The sequence below is a fragment of the Notothenia rossii genome, assembly GCF_949606895.1.
Source record: "Notothenia rossii genome assembly, chromosome: 9".
In the NCBI taxonomy this organism is placed as follows: Eukaryota; Metazoa; Chordata; class Actinopteri; order Perciformes; family Nototheniidae; genus Notothenia; species Notothenia rossii.
Genome location: NC_136907.1, coordinates 31,718,829 through 31,736,294, shown reverse-complemented (window position 1 = coordinate 31,736,294; position 17,466 = coordinate 31,718,829). Strand labels below are relative to the sequence as shown.

General features: G+C 42.7%; 1 protein-coding gene across 2 annotated transcripts; it reads left to right on the top strand.

Annotated features, from left to right (window-relative positions):
* Positions 1–6,048: 6,048 nt before the first annotated feature.
* On the top strand, positions 6,049–12,032 carry msantd2 (Myb/SANT DNA binding domain containing 2). Of its 2 annotated transcripts, none has more exons than XM_079650735.1 (4): positions 6,049–6,519; positions 8,543–8,798; positions 8,884–8,947; positions 9,561–12,032. In XM_079650735.1, the coding sequence occupies exons 1-4, from the start codon at positions 6,091–6,093 to the stop codon at positions 10,468–10,470; spliced, it is 1,659 nt and encodes a 552-aa protein (XP_079506861.1). In that variant the 5' UTR covers positions 6,049–6,090; the 3' UTR covers positions 10,471–12,032. The 2 variants fall into 2 exon arrangements, with proteins under 2 accessions (XP_079506861.1, XP_079506860.1); XM_079650734.1 differs by having other exon boundaries at positions 6,068–6,519; positions 8,887–8,947.
* Positions 12,033–17,466: the final 5,434 nt, after the last annotated feature.

The following is a 17,466-nucleotide window of genomic DNA, read 5'->3' as shown; positions in this document are numbered from 1 at the left end:
TGACTGTTTAATCGTAAATGCGACTGAATGTCTCATCTGTCCTTGTGGCTTTGAGAGCGCTGAGAGTGCTCATGATCTGATCCTGGCATTTTTTTATGTCCACCGTCTTACTTTGCAGAACCTGGAAGAGTGGTTTTGTGAGGCCGAAAATTTACTGAAAGACCACGAGCAGGAAGGTGAAGTCAAAATCCTCAAGTTTTTGCTTCAAGGAAGCACTCTGTGCAATGGTCTCTTTGTCCCATCCCGGCTCTGTCATTATCTTGTAGAAAGCGATACAGAGCGACCCGCATCCTTCGTGGATGGCGTGTACCGCGCAGCTTTTAAAGTTCCACCTCACAGCAGAACCCCCTGGTACACGCACAGCTCGATCAACTTCACACAGTAATGCTGATCTCTTACATTAACGTGAGAAAAAATTGTGGAAGGCATCAAGATTGGCAAAAAACAGTTTGGCTGCTTGAATGTTGTTTGTGCCTTGTGCTAAAACCAAATTTAATTTATGAGCATAACAGTGGATGAATAGCGCATTGGGGCAGTGTGCTACTAAAGCCTGAACGCCACCGTGCTGTCCACTCATGCAGCTTGCTCCTTCATAAGTCTAACAAATCAGTTCGTTTGTTAGACTGTAGTTCCCGATGGCTCTCATGACAACTGATGTTACAGCTTTTGCGTCTCTTTCTAAGCTGATATAAAAAAAACGAGAAAACGTTCACACACACTGCCTTTTTCATTCACATATCTGATGATGACAGTGAGTTGGCACTTATTGGAAATGTCTGATGTGTCATCCTCTTGTACAGCAATGAAAGGAGAAATGTGTATTTCTTTATCCGTCTCATCCTGGATAGAACGAGCTATGCTTTCAATTATGTCATTTGTATGGTGTTTGACATACCGCTGAAGACTGTTGACGATCCCAAGTGCTCCGCAAGTGCAGTGTCAAACTCTGCAAATGCACGTACTAGCTCCACGAAATGTTCCCTGTTAGAGCTGCCAGCGGCCTCATTGTGTCCCCTGAATGCTTGTTCTTGACGCGCAAGGTACAGGGCAGCAATGATGAGTTCCCTCAGAATATCCCGGTTATTTTTTACTTGTTCATTGTGCTTCTTTGTGCTAATGGTTCTTGCTAAATCCAGAGCCTCGTCAATCCTGACGTGTCCAAAAAGCTTCAATTTCACAGCACAATCTATGTGATTTCTTGATTTAGCGTGCCTCTCAATTGCCCGTGACAGGTTGGCAAGGTCGATGAATCCTGAAGTTGCCCAAGGATTGTTCAGGGAGCACGAATCCTTGTCAAAAAGAAGACATGGCCAGCAAAATAGACGCTGAAGTTTAGCGCTTCCAGCCACTCCGTGCGGACATAATTGTCCTCATTGAACATCTTTTTGCTCCCTTTTTCCTCTGTGTACACAGCTCGAGTGCGGGCATTGGCCTGTCATCTGATTTACTTTTTAGTTGCTGCTGTAGCAGAAGTTTAGTAAAGTTATGTTTGATTAAGTACGCCAAATCTCCACCCTCCATAATGCTTCATTTGCTTGATCATTTCTAACGGCAGTGATGACAGTTACAGTATTAAAACTGATGTTGATGTGATTTGATTGGATGGCAGTGTCCAATCAAATCGCCAGCCGCCTCTGAAGGGAAGCAAGAGGCGGCTGGCTTCCCTTGGCATGGCCCTGACCAATCACAGGTTGGCAGGGGCATCACGTTTTTTTTTACCAAGGGAAGCCAGATTCGGCTGGCCTCCTCTCGCAACAGTGAATGCAATCTACTGTTTCACCATAACATCTAGAGGGGCGCTGTTTGTTTCACTCTTTGTAAAATACTCAATGAGAATTGGGGAGGGACGGGCCGGTAGCAACACACAGCAAAGGAGAATTATTGAAACAAAACAAAGTGTTTTTATTTAAATTATAACTAGAATCCGAAAAAACAGGGGAAGCCTGGCTTCCCTTGGCCTCCGGGAGAAAACGCCACTGGTGGAAACGCAACAAAAAACCGGCCGGGCACGGCACGCTTAAACCGCGCCTGTAGTGGAATTGCGCATTTAGACAAAAGCAGTGTTTCTCAAAGTCGGGGGCGCGCCCCCCCTGAGGGGTGCAGAGGCATGACAGGGGGGCGCGAGAGACCAGGAGGAAAAATTGTTATTAAAAATAAATAAGTCATAATTTGAAAATGTTTTGACTCTAAAATAATATGATACAGTATAGTACAATTACATCTGGGTCTCTGTGTTTCATTCAAGCTCGGCTCTGTATGAGCCATTTTGTGTGTGTGTGCGAGCGAGAGAGAGAGCGCACCGGAGATCGTTGTTGTTAGCTTCTGGTGCTAGCGAGCTACGCTAACGGATATAAGGAGCTTTTTCAACAACAAGGTGGAGAGAGTCCTCTCCTGTCAGACTGAGAGTGAACTAAAGGACTCTGAGTATTTAGATAGTTAACTTTAGTCTAAGTTATCTCAGTGGGTCTCAAACGTTTTGGTCACGATTCATGTAAACAATTATTTCCGAGGCACACGTTTACATGATCATTATAGTTATAAAAAAATAAGAGAATAAATGAAAAACAGGTTTGAAATACCATATGACAGTAAAAAAAGAATAAAGTTTAAAAGGGTGATTTGTAAAATATCCATAAAGAAAAAGTAAATCTGTTAACAGTGCTGTTTCATATGGGTGTTGAGAGATGTATCCATAGATCTCTCCATTTTGCTCTCAAAGTGCACCAGATTGATGCATTTAACTTCAATATTTAAAAAAGAATCTGCCCCCGGACCCCCCTATGTGAGGTCCACACACCACCTATAAAAATAGCACTTTAAGCCCTGCTTACACTATATGCCGTGAGTTGATTATCGAGCCTTCATTGTAACAGTCGCGGGTACACTGTGTATTTGCGTGGGAGTGTTGCAGTAGAACATTCCACTGTAGCGACCGTCTACATTAATGGGAAACCCTAAATGTTTCATGGGAGCCTGCCTGCAGACCTCCACTCTCAGGACAGTTCCGGTGCAGGCTGCACTCTCAGGACACCTCCACTGTCAGTACAGGAAGTGACGATTCTGACGAACACGTTTTTTTCCCGCCCACCGAAGGACTCATTTGATGGAATTTTTCAAATTTCGCTCAAATGAAACCATGGAGGAATGTAACGGGAGTTGACAGGGGACTCTGCCCGCCTCACGAGTGCCTATTTTCGGACACTTTTTTTCACTTTCCCCCCTATTTTCCCCGGTTTTATTATTTTTTAGGCTATTTCACCCGGTTTCTACCGGGGACATTCCCCGGTCTCGGGTGTCCCCCCACGGCCTGTGTCCATATATATATATATATATCTTGTAAAATACAAGACGACATCTTGTATTTTAGTTACACCCGCTATTGATTAATTCGGTCACGCAAATACGAAAAAATCGTATATATTTATATATATATATATCTTGTAAAATACAAGACGTAATCTTGTATTTTAGTTACACCCGCTTTTGATTAATTCGGTCACGCAAATACGAAATAACATCGTATATATTTATATATTTATATATATCTTGCAAAATACAAGACGACATCTTGTATTTTAGTTACACCCGCTATTGATTAATTCGGTCAAAATTAGACTATTTTCTATTATATCTATCTATTTATATCTATCTATCGGCGGGGGGAAAAACGTGTTCGTCAGAATCGTCACTTCCTGTACTAACAGTGGAGGTGTGCTGAGAGTGGAGGTCTGCACCGGAACTGTCCTGAGAGTGGAGGTCTTCAGGCAGACCCCTCTCAAATGTTTGAGCACCCTCTATGAAACGTCAAGCTACCCCACAGCACCCCCAAAAGAAATCTCTGGCACCGCCACTGAGCCTGCAACCCCGTTTTGAAGAAATGTGCCTTGCAAAACAGGCTCATTGCAGCCACTAATGCTGTGATAAGACACACTTTTTTGCCAAATATCAGCATTTTCTTTCTTTTCATTTTTTTGCACAGATTGCAAAGTATTATAACTTATTGTTCTAACAAAGGGATTGCACAATTGTATAATGTATTTATTTTTTTGACCACACAGAATTATGGAGCATTGTTTTATTATCACTGTTCTAGCAACGTGATTTTTTTATTTTTGTGAAAGGAATGCTAACGTTCATATTGATGTATTTTAATAAATGTTACCTTGGCCCATTACGTGACTATTTTTGTTTCTCCAAAGCCTGACAGAAAAAGTTTGAGAACCACTGGACTAAGGTGAACTATCTAACATCTATAACGCCAATGCTAAGGACCGGCCCTGTCTACCGAGGCCGGCGTCCTTCGTTGCGGGAAATGTCGAGGCTGCACATGTGTATCCTCCGCGGTCTTAAAATCCCCGCAATGCTTTGCGCACGGACCAATTTCCAAAGCTTTGGCGGAAATCACGCTCCATTTAAGGCGGGGCCTCGCATATGACGCACACCTGCTGTTAGCCTGTTCCACCATTCTTCGTTTTCCGAGGCTAGGAAGGATTCTTGCCTCGCTTCTGAAGGACCTGACTCGGAGGGACATGTCCTACCAAGGAAGCGTCATCGACATTGAGAAACACCCACAGTTCTGTCCATCAGACAGAGTGCTGTGCCTCCTGTCATCATTAATGGAAGTCTCTTTAAAATGACCGCTCAGATGAGAGGATTTCTCCTTTCTCTAACCACCTGCTGCTTCCCCTCCTCTCTCCTCGGTTCCCCTCCTCGACTCCTCCGCACGCATCTCTTGTGGGCGGGACTAAGTCACGAGGATAGGAGTCGAGGAGGGGAATTAGAGAAATGACAAACCTTCAAGGTGCATTACCTTTGCTGAGCTATATAAATGTTGATACAATGAATAGGCTTCAAGCTGTATTCAAATCAGAGTCTATGTGTTAATATTTATTTAATTGTTTGTCTTTTGTTCATTTTATGAACAAATACCAGCATAATTTATAATAATTGTGTTCCCATCTTCAATGCTAATTAGAATGGAAAAAAAAAACTAAGATGAAAGCGGTAACAAAACAAAACAAAAATAGACCATACAAAAAAAACTCATTTACAGAGCCATTTCCAGGCAAAGCTTTGTTCATCTGTAGACTCGTAGAAGGCCAACATTAAAGGAGGAATATTTCATCTTTTAATTTCAAAAGGAGGTAGGATAGACAATGAAATTCAAAACTAGGCTCCTGTCTATGTCTTTGTGAGGGCACAAACCTATGGCACAAACATGACTGTAGAGAGAAGTTTGTTGTTATAGCGGAGGTGTGAAGTAACGAAGTACATTTACTCAAGTAGCCTACTGTACACTGTGTACACTTCAAGCAATCAGCAATCAGGACTTCGGTATTATTTTTTGTTCAAACTAATCTCCTTCCACTCTGTCTCTCAGCAGTCAATACAGTTTAAAAAACATCTCTCTAATGATTTCCCAGCATTGTATGACAACCATAGACAACCAATATTCTCAAATGTGGCAGATTTTTTCCGGTTGTGTATTTTCAAATTCGCACTCGAGCTGGTTTCTCCAAAATTACCTACCCCACCTTTAAGTACAATTTTGAGATAGCCTACTTGTACTTTACTTGAGTACATTCTACTAATGGATATCTAAAAATTAAACTGCTGACTAACTAAATCACAAAAGAGTCAAATTATTTTAATATTCAACAGAAAGTCTATCAGAACTTTGTTTGTGTACAGCAGTAAAATGCTACTTGATGCAACAATATTATCTAGATATTTCACATAAATATAGTTATACACACATAAAGGACATTCTGTACAATTTGTATTTTTACTTTGTACTATGTTAAGAACAATTGGCTGATAATACTTTTGTGCTTTTACTGAAGTAATATTTTGAACGCAGGACTTTCACTTGTATTTTCACAATAATGTAATGGTACTTGTAATCAAGTAAAGCATCTGAATACTAATTCAACCTCTGATTGTTAGTTAGTTTGCCTTAAAGTCAACCTCTTCCAGGATCCCTCTCTGGACCTCTCTCAGGATCCGCACCGTATTTTTCTCCTCGCCGTGCAGCGTAAAGACCCGAGCGTCACCCCCTCCCCCCCCCCTCCCCCTAGCAACAGAGGCAACATGGCGGCGTCCAGTACCGCGGACAACTCTCCAGAGATATCGACGCCGTTAAAGATCCTGAAAACCGAGGTGCCGTCCCCCGAGTCGGAGGACCTGAGTGACAGTAACCAGTACCACTCCAGCCCCTCTACCCCGAACCGCTTCTCGCCTCTGAACGTGGGCTCGGGGTCCGCGGGCCGAACGGCGGCCTCATCCTCCAACAGCTTCACGGCTTGCCGGGGGATGTCGTGGACACCGTCCGAGACGAACGCCCTTATCGCGGTGTGGGGCAACGAGAGGCTTACGGAGGCGAGGATGCAGCAGCTGGAGGTCGCGGGCACCGTGTTCTCTGGGAAGGCCCCCGGTCCTGCCATGTACGAGCGGGTGTCCAGAGCCCTGTCGGAGCTGGGGTACGAGAGGACCCCGTCCCAGTGCCGGGAGAGGATGAAGGTAAATCAGGTTAAGATGACACACCGGACAGGTCCCTCCTCCACAGAGAGGGCCAGGACCTGTACATCTTGTTAACATGCAGCAACATCTCTCCTTTAACACTAGCTTACAGCCCACCATGTAAGAATCAAGTATCCCAACCAACATGCAACCTTTAAAATATGTTATCTTATACAGTAAATACTGGTCATGCATTGTCATGTATCTGACACAGGGACCCAATGTGTATGTCTTTAGTTGAGTTGTGCCCTTATGATGATCACCACATCAATATCAGATTTTACTGCATTTTCTATTTAGAACCACATTGCTCTATAAGAGTAAAATCAACCCTTAACTAAAGATTCTATTGATGAATTCATCAAATATTTTATTCATTCCCCTCCTTGCATGTATCAGCCAGAAAGGACAGCCTAGTTTGGGTAAATGCTTCATATTCATGTGACATTGTTATGCATTTGCCCCCATTGCATTAGCTGTCAACACATGTCATGCATTAATGTTTCCTTTTTAATCACAAGTATATTTTAGATTACATGTTTGTCAAAATTGTATTTCAACAGATTCCAAGTAATAAGGATTAACAAAATGGAGTTCTGCTTTTTAAATCAATATTTAGATAATATAATATACATGGAAAAACGCCCTTACACTTAGTACTGATTTAATACCATTTGCCCCCTTTTACCCAATTGTTTCTTAATGAACCTTATTGTTATGTGAGTAAACATGAGGCTGGAGCTCTTCTGAATCTCTAGTGGATTGCTGATGTTGTGAGAAGATAAACTCCTGCTTATAGCTGAGGTGCTGTGATCAGAGCCAATACTGCACTGCTGTGCTTATCCACTCAAATATATGTGTTTCTTCTTTTCTTATGTTTTAGCCTTATTATGATTTTACACATCTGCTGTATAGTGTCTAGAGAGGACATAACTTAATATATTACTCGTTTAGTAGTCTAACTTTCTTTTAAACATATCTTAAAAATAGAGGTAACTTCCACCTGACATGGAGAAAATATAAAACTAGATAGAGCCAATCTTAGCTACATGAAGCATTGTCAACATTCACACTAAAGGTCTACCACTGCCTTCACATTAAATGTAGCCGTTATTGTGCAGCACATACAGGAAGTGCTGAGTTACAGCAGCAGCATAACGAGCTATAATTGTAACTATTAAAAGTAGTTCATTGATGACCCGCTGATCCTGGCTCTGCTCAATGAGCTCCATCTCGGGGCCAACACTGATCCAACAGATCAGATTGATGCATCCAAACTAAGGCTGGAGCCACACGAGAACGGTAACGGTTGTATCCGCTACAGGCCCGGCATATGTACTACACGATACATTTGACAATTTTAAGCTTGGCCTACAATTTTATTGGAGCGATGAGGAACAGGTGGCGCTTGAAAAGGCCCACCAGTTCAAAGTGGGGAATGACAGAACACGTTTGAGAACCACTGCGCTACAGGGACATTTATATTGTTACAGCAGCAGGAGTATAGTGCAGATACATTGAAGAGAATAGACTTGCATGTGAAAAATAGCAAAGTATGCACACGTTATTAATAATGAAGAATACAGTAAGTTAAAAAAACAAACAGCAGATAAATAAGTTGATTAAAATTAAAGAGATAGATGGTAATGTTTACAGATTGTTAGTATGAATTGCATAAGGGTATACTGCACATGCGTGTATATTGCACAAAGTTGTGTATTTACAGACAGTGTTATTGCACAGGGGTATAACAGTCTATGTGTGTGGGGGTCTACCAGGGGCTGTGGGGGTTGTACAGCTGTACCACTGCAGTCAGACTGTACTGGAAGAACAGCTGAGTGAGTTCTTTATTCTCCCCCTACATACAGTTTTATTTTATTTATTTATTGTATTTGTTTTCTCATGTCCTATATATAATATGTTGCACAGATGGAGGAGCTTGGGACCTAATATTTCCATTGCCATAACTTAACTGTAGCTACTGTGCATATGATTATAAAACCTGTGAATGTTGAATCTACAGACGCTGCGGCGCTGCTACAGCCGTGTGAAGGAGCACGGCATCGGCAAGAGGAAGAGTAGCTACACCATCGAGCAGCTGGAGAAGGTGTTCGGTCAGGGGGGCTGGGACTCCCAGAGCTGCGCCCCCGTACTGATCAACAGCAGCGGGCTGTACCAGGAGATGGAGTCTGACAGCAGCACGCTGGAGGACTTCTCCCAGGAGGACTGGTGCAACCAGGTGCTGGACTCTGCCTTCCAGGAGGGGGACATGGAGACTGGTGAGTGAGCAGTGAGAGGACAGATGGCAGAAGAAACACTGGAAGAGTTTGTTTGAGCTAATATGTGTGTTTGTTTTCCCTCTAGAAGAAATCCAGGTGCCTAAAAACAGAGCTCTGCAGATTCAAATAGAGCTGTCCGAACAAACCCAGTAAGTCAACTAGAACAATGGAGCACTCTGTCTTTGTGAATGGAACATGTTTGATATAAAGCTTTGCAAAACACTGTTGAAAAGCCAACACTGTCATTTTTCCAATGATTTTTAACGACTTCTCCGAACGGGATGTTCTCTCTGCCAGTCAAAACAGGACAGGGCCCTGTATCCCAAAAGCATTAGTTCATACTCGTACAATACAACACATATTATCTTAGCTTTAAGATGTCATTAAGCTTGGATTTATCTTATTTTTGAATCTGTGTCCATATGCGGTGCTGTCTGCCAGAGTGTCTTTTTGATACTACCACAGGTAGTCCCTAAAGCCAGAATTGATCAAATGTTACACACAGAAACTTTAAGGAATCTCCTCCTAACTTCTTTGTAGTTATTTGTTTAAGAATTGTAGTTCATCCCCTGAATACTGTGTCAAAGGGTGCACAAAAGAATGAGAGACCTTCTGAAAGTCGTTTTTTTCCTACGTAAGCTTCAGTAAACAGGAGAACACATTTGAATAATTGTGTCTGGTCACGACTTGTTTGGCCCTTTTATAAAATGTAAAACTTATTTTATTACGTCATCATTATAATGTATCTTGGGTTCTCTGCAGAAAAAGGGACATGATGCAGACGGTGGTGCGTATACTGGAGTCGGTCCAGCTGAAATGGGAGCACTTCCAGACCTGGACCGAGTTCTCCCGGCTGCATCTCTCCAACAAACTGGCCATCTTCGGTGTGGGCTACAACACCCGCTGGCGAGAGGACGTGCGCTACCACTACGCTGAGATCAGTTCGCAGGTCCCGCTGGGCAAGAGGCTCCGTGAGTACTTCAACCCAGAGAAGCCGGAGGGCCGCGTCATCATGACCAAAGTTCAGAAGATGAATTGGAAGAATGTCTACTACAAGTTCCTGGACATCACCATCAGTGAGGCGCGCTGCCTGGAGCTGCACATGGAGGTGGAGTGGATCCCTGTGTCCCAGTCCAGAGCAGCAGGCTGCAGCAGAGACACGTCCCACTACCTCCTCCCTGTGGACATCCCCAAGGCCTACGGGCTGTACGCTATCGGCTATGAGGCGGTGTCATGTTGTAACGACACCGCTCACATCTTTCCCCAGAACGACAGTGAAGAGCTACCTCAGAGTGAGTCAGAGAGGGGTCAGGCTGATGGAGGGGGAGGGTCACAGAACTGGTACAGGACTGGGGCAAATGTCACATACTGCTACCTGGGCATCGCCGAGGAGAGGACCATACAGCAGAGTCTCTTCCAGCACTTCCAGGGCTCTGGCAAACACTACGGCCATGGTGAGCCCCCGGCTGTGACCTGTTTCCTGCAGGAGAACTGCCGCGGCGCCACCACAAACCAGAGTAGTGACGGAGGTGACGAGTCGCCTCAACATTTTGCCATTTACATAAAATTCATCGAGGTGGAGCTGGACTTCCTCTCCGCAGGCTCCCTGGTGGAGTGCCTGGAAACTGCTATTGGTTGTTCATTGAAGTACAACATCAGAGAAACACTGTAACGACCCAGTGTTTCTGATCTGTAGGGAGATATCATTAAGGGTTACAGCCGGCAAGGCAACACGAAAGCTGACCAATTCTGTCTGTTACAAAGCATGGATGTGTGCAATAGTCGGCCATATTTTGGCAGCCTTTTCAGCTCTACTAAACTGATTTGTCATTATTAATGATGCACAATATGGCTAATGTATTGTGTAACGATATGGGAACAGTAACTTAAGTATTACAGAGCTGCAACATCCACAAAGTATGTGCTTATCATGTCATGCTAATGTGCACTACTAAGGTTTTGCTGCTGGTTAAGATAAATATTGCCTCATCAGGGAGGGTGGAGTTGGCATGGTGACTACTGCAGTATGCATCTGTCTACCTCAATAGGATGTAGCAAACAAGGCAGTGAGGGGACCATAGCGTGTATTTATTTAAAAAAACTGCCTTTACTTTAAATGTTGAAGTGTGGACCTGGATTGAGCGTTGAGAAGAAACTGCTGATTCATGCCTTATGTTCTGCACGTGTGACAGGGCTGCAGCTAGAGATGCTTCCATGCAAATGGTAAAAAAATCAATGTATATCCAAGAGTGTGGGGCAAAACAAACTTTGCCAGTTTGGCTTAGTTTCCATTCAATTTCAATTCAGCACACTGAACGACACAGGCCTCTTATGCCTGTAAGAACAATTCTGTGCAGCAAGAAGAACAATTACCCTGTGTATCAACAGCATTTGAATGATCACACTTACATTATTCAGACTGATAAGCATGGCTGCATCGAAATGGAAAAGGCTTTGTATTGTCTTTAAAAGACTACATTAGCTTTTATGCACTGCATCTCCTGCTGCTGTTTGGAGATTCAGAGTCATTACCTGCACTGCATTTGGTCTTGAGACATATCTTGTTCCCTGGTTGGCTCTTTTGCTGACTTTGTCGATGTATTGCTAATGCACATTCACATGGTTAGTGGTGTGTAAAGTTTTGCACAGGCAACACAACTTTGAGTTGAATCACAGTGGGGCAGTGTGTACGGTTGCAAGTACTTTGGAGCATCTCTAGCAGGGGGTTGTGGGTCAGTGGAGCTTCATCACAACTGATGAGTTTTCAGCAGCATTGGCACCAGTCCCTCAGATATCACACAACCATGCTTATAGGTGTAAACCAGGCTGCACTGATCTACAACTTCTAGTCAGGTTAAAATAATAATCTGCATCCTTGACCAAGAAATTAACTTATTTATGATTCCTGAGGTTATGTGCAATGTGCCAGGAAAGGACTGTAGAGAGAATCAAACAATGGAGAAGTCCATTTTGAATCTATGTATATGAAATGTACCTTATATATCTATAATATATATATTTAAAGTCATTGATGTTCTTGAGCATTCCAGCTTTTGCAAACTTGCAATGTTCATTTGTTTGGGTATACAGTATATAAATATAAAAGGATATTTTATATTTTATTGTTTGACACCATGTCTTGTATGTGATTGTTTTAAAGTCACCGTCTTCTATGTTTACTGGTTTGAAAAACAATAAATGGGGCACTCACTGTCATTTGCCACACAGTGAAAATGGCCGTGTGTATCTGTTTGAGCTCATGAGGGGATACTTCCAGGATCATATTAATATTCAGTGTCTCCGTCGGGACATGTCTCCATGTTTTAATGTTCAAAAAGCTCTTTATTTTTCTCTTACTGCCTGGGCTGCAGCACCTCTAATGTGAGTCTTTGCAGACCATCTACATGCACAAAAACGTATTGAACACACGCCAGGAAAGTGAGCATTCCAAAAAGCATCATAGGGCCTCTTTAAGCACTGATGATCACATGTTAGCTAAGGATGTTGGTGTCTTATACAGCCCCAACCCCAAACTGGCACATATATCCCGGCCCCCCCACCCCCACGTGACAGAGTGAACTCTGTCTGTAGCCTCACTGTCTGCTGAATGATGCTCCTCCTTTGAGGTGTGTGTGAACGTGTGTCTGCTCCGATCAGGAGCTGCAGCACCGCCCGGACTCCTCTGCTGCGGGTCCTCCGTGCAGAGAGTCTGCAGCGGGGCCCCCAAACCCCCCGACCCGTCTTGTAACACGGAGCCCGTTTCTTAAACCATGCTAAATGTATGTGTTTGCTTAAGAGTTATGATCAGTCATATCACCGAATTTGGTGATGATTAAATAGTTTACAATGAGATTTACTCATACTTTTGGCCATACTCGCGCAGCCCTAGAAAATGTTTTGTGTATGTTAATAATTGAAGATGTAAATTAAATCCAGTTTATTTGTAGTACTTTCTATTTTTATTGTGTCATATGGTGGCATCAATGTGTGCATTTGATACATATAATGGAGAAGTTGCTTTAGGGCCTTATACAGTATAGCCCTTAAGGTCAAATAATGACCTTAAGGGCTATCCTGAACGGAACCGTATGTACGTTATGTAACGTATCGTCCGTCGCGTTGAAGAGTGCTGGTGGGTGTGTCTGGCGCGCGACCAACAACCAATCACATTAATCTCCCGCCCCGGACACACAAGCAGCGGTTTGATTGGCTAGCGCTTGTACTGGCATATGATTTGATTGGCTGGCGCTTCCATCTACGTTTGAAAAGTTGAACTTTTCTCAACTTTCTGCGCGAGCAACGGAGGCAAAGTGAAGCAACGGAACCACAATGCAGTTCGGCAAAACGTGACGTCACCCCATTCAAAGTGAATGGGAAGCGTCTCCGTTGAAGCACGTGACGGAACCGTGTGGACGATACGTAAGGGCCAGGGCATTCTATCAAGGATATAGAATACCTTGGTTGAAGGATATAGAGACCCAGAACAATATCTGATTGGTTGCATTTTTTTTCTAACACAAAACCACTCAAATGCGTAGTGCATGGACCGGGAAAGACAAACAAGTCAGAGTAACAATGTAATATTACAGATCAACAACACAGATACGATTCTCATTTATTAATTGTATTGACATTTTATAAACATTTTATCTGAGTATTCTCTGAATACCTTGAAGGCCCTGACGGTTCACCACTGTTAAAAATACACCATTTACCTCTCAATTGTAGTGTGGTAGAAGTACTAAGTAGCATAACATGGAAATACTAAATTAAAGTACATGTATCTCAAAATTGTACTTAAGTACAGTATTTGAGTTCATCTACTTAGCTACTTCCCATCTCTGACCACGTGAAGGGGGGAGTAATGGAGTGCAGGGCCGGATTGTAATTGGGCCAAATTCTACGGTAGAGACCATAGACTGTATATAGACCTGGGAGATGTAATTGGACACAGCGGCCAGGAGATGGCCATAGAGAGCTCCTGCTGAATGTCCCCACATGGTGGAGTAGAAATGTCCTTAGCTGCCTCTGAGGAGGACAACTCTGCTGGCAGTGTGCTGTGGTGTGTGGGCCACTGCCCTTTAACTAAACTTTCAAACTGGAAATAATATATATTTTTCCAGAAATCCAAATACAGCTCATAATACTTTAAATTAAATAAGTGACTTGAAGTGAACAGAATGAATGAATGTATTTTTCAGACGTAGGCCTACTGAGACACCAGAGGAAATAGAAAGACATACTGTATTCTCTTGGGTTATAAAAAACATTCCTGGTTCAGCTAGCTAGAGCTACGGAGCCCTGGAGGGTTGATAGAGAGAATAAATAAAACGAGGGCCACGTTTTATTAATTTGTGCGCACGACAGGGGCGGACTGGCCATTGGGAATACCGGGAGTTTACCCGGTATTCCCAATGTAGTCCCGGAAGTCCCAGTCCACCCCTGGCGCACAATATACTTTCTTATGGTTAGACCTAAGGGTTAGACCAGGGGTTCCCAAACTTTTTCAGCATGAGACCCAAAACAGAAATGTTGTGGTCCTAAGGGACCCAAGCTAAAAAAATGTCAAGATTTTCCATAATATCTACATTTATAAACAAAGAATGCAACACACCATGAATTTAAAATGTAAATGAAAATGTTTATTTAATTATAAAAGTGCTTCGCAGCAATTAGGTTTCTCACCATAAAAACATTCCCTTTGAGCTTGCCCAGAAAAAAAAGGATCAAAGCAAAAAGACGAAACATGGGAAGTGCAGTCAAGTATATACAGTACAAATCTAATTTAAATGATACAATTAACAAAAGTGCAATATTAAGTTTGTCACTAGCTCAAAAACTATGTACACACCATTTTAAAGTATTTTAAATGAACAAAGAACAAACATGTTGTAAACAGAAAGGGACTAAACACTAACTATAGGAAGTGCAGTATACAGTACATCACAGGTGAAACCACATTTAAATGATCAGAAGTGCAACATTAAGTTTGTCACTAGATCAAAAACTATGTACACACCCTTTTAAATGAACAGAGCTGTTGTAAAACACTGAGAGACAAAGAAACTCCAACACTTGGCAACTGATTAACTTTACTGACTTATTTACAATATGTTCTCATCTGACATGCTAGAAGGGGTATTATATCATATATTGATACATGATATAATATAATAACAATTACATCTAATGAGAGGTATGTGGCTGGTTGAAGTTTTCAACCAGCAGATCTATTCTGGGCTGGGTTTTTGACAGTGCCAATCTGAGGTCATGCTCAGGATTTAGCCTGTTTCTGTATTTGTTTTTCAGGTATGCTAAAGTAGAAAACCCAGATTCACACAAGTATGTGGTGCCAAACTGTATCAATACTTCTACAGCTATCTTAGCCAAGCAGGACAACTCAGCCTGCTGGAAATGAGCAACCCAAAACTGTGCCAAAGTGGTTGTTTCAAACAGCATCTACTGCCCCTGTTGACCTGCAGTGTGACCAGTGCCTCTAACTCTGCCTGACTGAGACCCAGGTCTTGTGATGGCACAGCTTGCTAGGGAAACTTCACCCACTGAAGGTTTTGAGCTCTCTGTGAGTCAGGGAAGTACAGCTTGAAGTTCTCCTGTAGTTGAGGCAAGTGCTCGACTATATTCAGAGAGACACACACCTTTAAGACAAGGCTTGATGATCAGCTGCTCCCCGATGGAATGGGGCTTCTTTGCTTTGGCAATGTGGAGGCTGACTTGATAGGATGCCCTCAGTGCCCCTCTGTTCCCTTTGAATGCCTGCAAATAACAGAGAAGATATCATCATTAACATTGCTGGGTTATTTGGTGATTTTTAAAAGCAGCCGGCGTACGCTGTATACCTAATGTGGACCTGGCAACCGCATTTATAGCGCATTACATTACATGTTACTTGTTAGACGCTTTTATCCAAAGCGACTTACATACTCAATACTGTGAATTAGGACCCGCTAGCCGGTACTAGGCCAAGTGGAAACGAAACCAAAAACGGGCCCCGCACGGCTCGGCACGCTTAAAGCCAGCTACCCGCTGCAGTGGAAACGCGCCATAAGTGCAAGCAGGCACTATTTGAGTCTGAGGACAGGGTTTGAGGGAAAGCAATACATATTCTGAACCTGAAATCAATAAAGTATGCTCTCAAATTTAAAGACCACGCTCTTGAATAAAGATAGGGAATAACCCCCATATGTATTGTGCATCACACTGCAGCAGTCACGTCCGTGCGGCTGCAGTGAAAAAAAGCTTTCTCTCGCTTTCCTTCTCATACTACCTGCCACTTTCCCTCTAATCTTCCTGTGGTTATTGTTTCTCTGTTTTTCTCCCGGCCGTTATAAAAACATTTTAGGCTACTAAAAGTTGAAACATCGCTCTGTGCCGCTGCAAAATGTAGTGGACTCGCGGGAGCGGGTAGAGGACGCGCGAGAGCGCGCAGCTGGCGGTCCGCTCCGGGGCTCAGTCTGCATTTCATCCAAATTTGCATTAACGAAACAATTTCACAACAGACCCTGACAAACTCACAAACACACAAATCAAATGATTAAAATGAGTGACTTACTTTTCCGCCGTCAAAGCACTGCTTCTTGAACAACTCTTCTTTGCAGAGGAAAAAATCCTTCGATTTGTCCCGATGCAGAGGATGTTTTGTTTGGAGATGCCGGTCCAATTTGTTCATTTTCAAGCTTTCGTTACTGAGCACCTCTCCACATAAAACACACTGAGGCCGCTCCTCTCCATTTCTAACAGCTTTTGTGAAGCCAACGTTTAAAAACTCCTCTTTGTATCGTATTTTTGCCATCATTAATCAACAGACAATAAACAATAAACAGACGGTGGGAAAACTTTCGCGGGGGACGCGTCAGAGTTGATACAAATACAATCTTTTAATTTTAGTTTATTTGTATTTAGAAAATTAAATAATTCAATATACAATGCTATATATGCATAATTTCATTTTCAAAATAAAAAATAAAATACAAAAATTATAAAAAAATTGTATTTGCAACGCAGCCATCAGCTCTGACGCTGTGTGTGTGTAGCAATGCATTTAACATGGCGACCCAATCAAAACGGGTCCGCGACCCTGAGTTTGGGAAAGGCTGGGTTAGACACATCGAACTGCCCAATTATTACGCCATATTATTAGTTTTATGAAGAAGATGTCCGGTCGCCTGTGTGTGTGTGTGTGTGTGTGTGTGTGTGTGTGTGTGTGTGTGTGTGTGTGTGTGTGTGTGTGTGTGTGTGTGTGTGTTTGTGTGTGTGTGTGTGTGTGTGTGTGTGTGTGTGTGTGTGTGTGTGTGTGTCTGTGTGTGTGTGTGTGTGTGTGTGTGTGTGTGTGTGTGTGTGTGTGTGTGTGTGGGCATTTGTTTTCAGAATATATTGGCGTTCGTTCCGGTACACTCCGACAGCATTTGGGTCATTCCAGAATTGGAGGACAATTTAGACACCAACATTTTTGAAAAATGAACCTTCTATTTTATAATGTTTTTTTATGTATTTAGGAAAAACAGATAATAAACCATCAAAAAAAGTGATTTGCCCAGCTTGGCATCAAATGTATATTTTCCAATGAAGAATTACCCCTGTTACTCTAATTATAGTAACAGGGTTGAAAGTAACAGGGTTGAAAATCAATGCTAATTTGAGCCTTTAACCT

What these genes read in the sequence shown, in the direction of transcription:
- msantd2 (XM_079650735.1), top strand. Translation starts at nt 6,091, where the DNA reads ATGGCGGCGTCCAGTACCGCGGACAACTCTCCAGAGATATCGACGCCG. An exon ending in AGTGCCGGGAGAGGATGAAG is followed by an intron (nt 6,520 to 8,542) that starts GTAAATCAGGTT and finishes TTGAATCTACAG; the next exon opens with ACGCTGCGGCGCTGCTACAG. An exon ending in GGAGGGGGACATGGAGACTG is followed by an intron (nt 8,799 to 8,883) that starts GTGAGTGAGCAG and finishes TTTTCCCTCTAG; the next exon opens with AAGAAATCCAGGTGCCTAAA.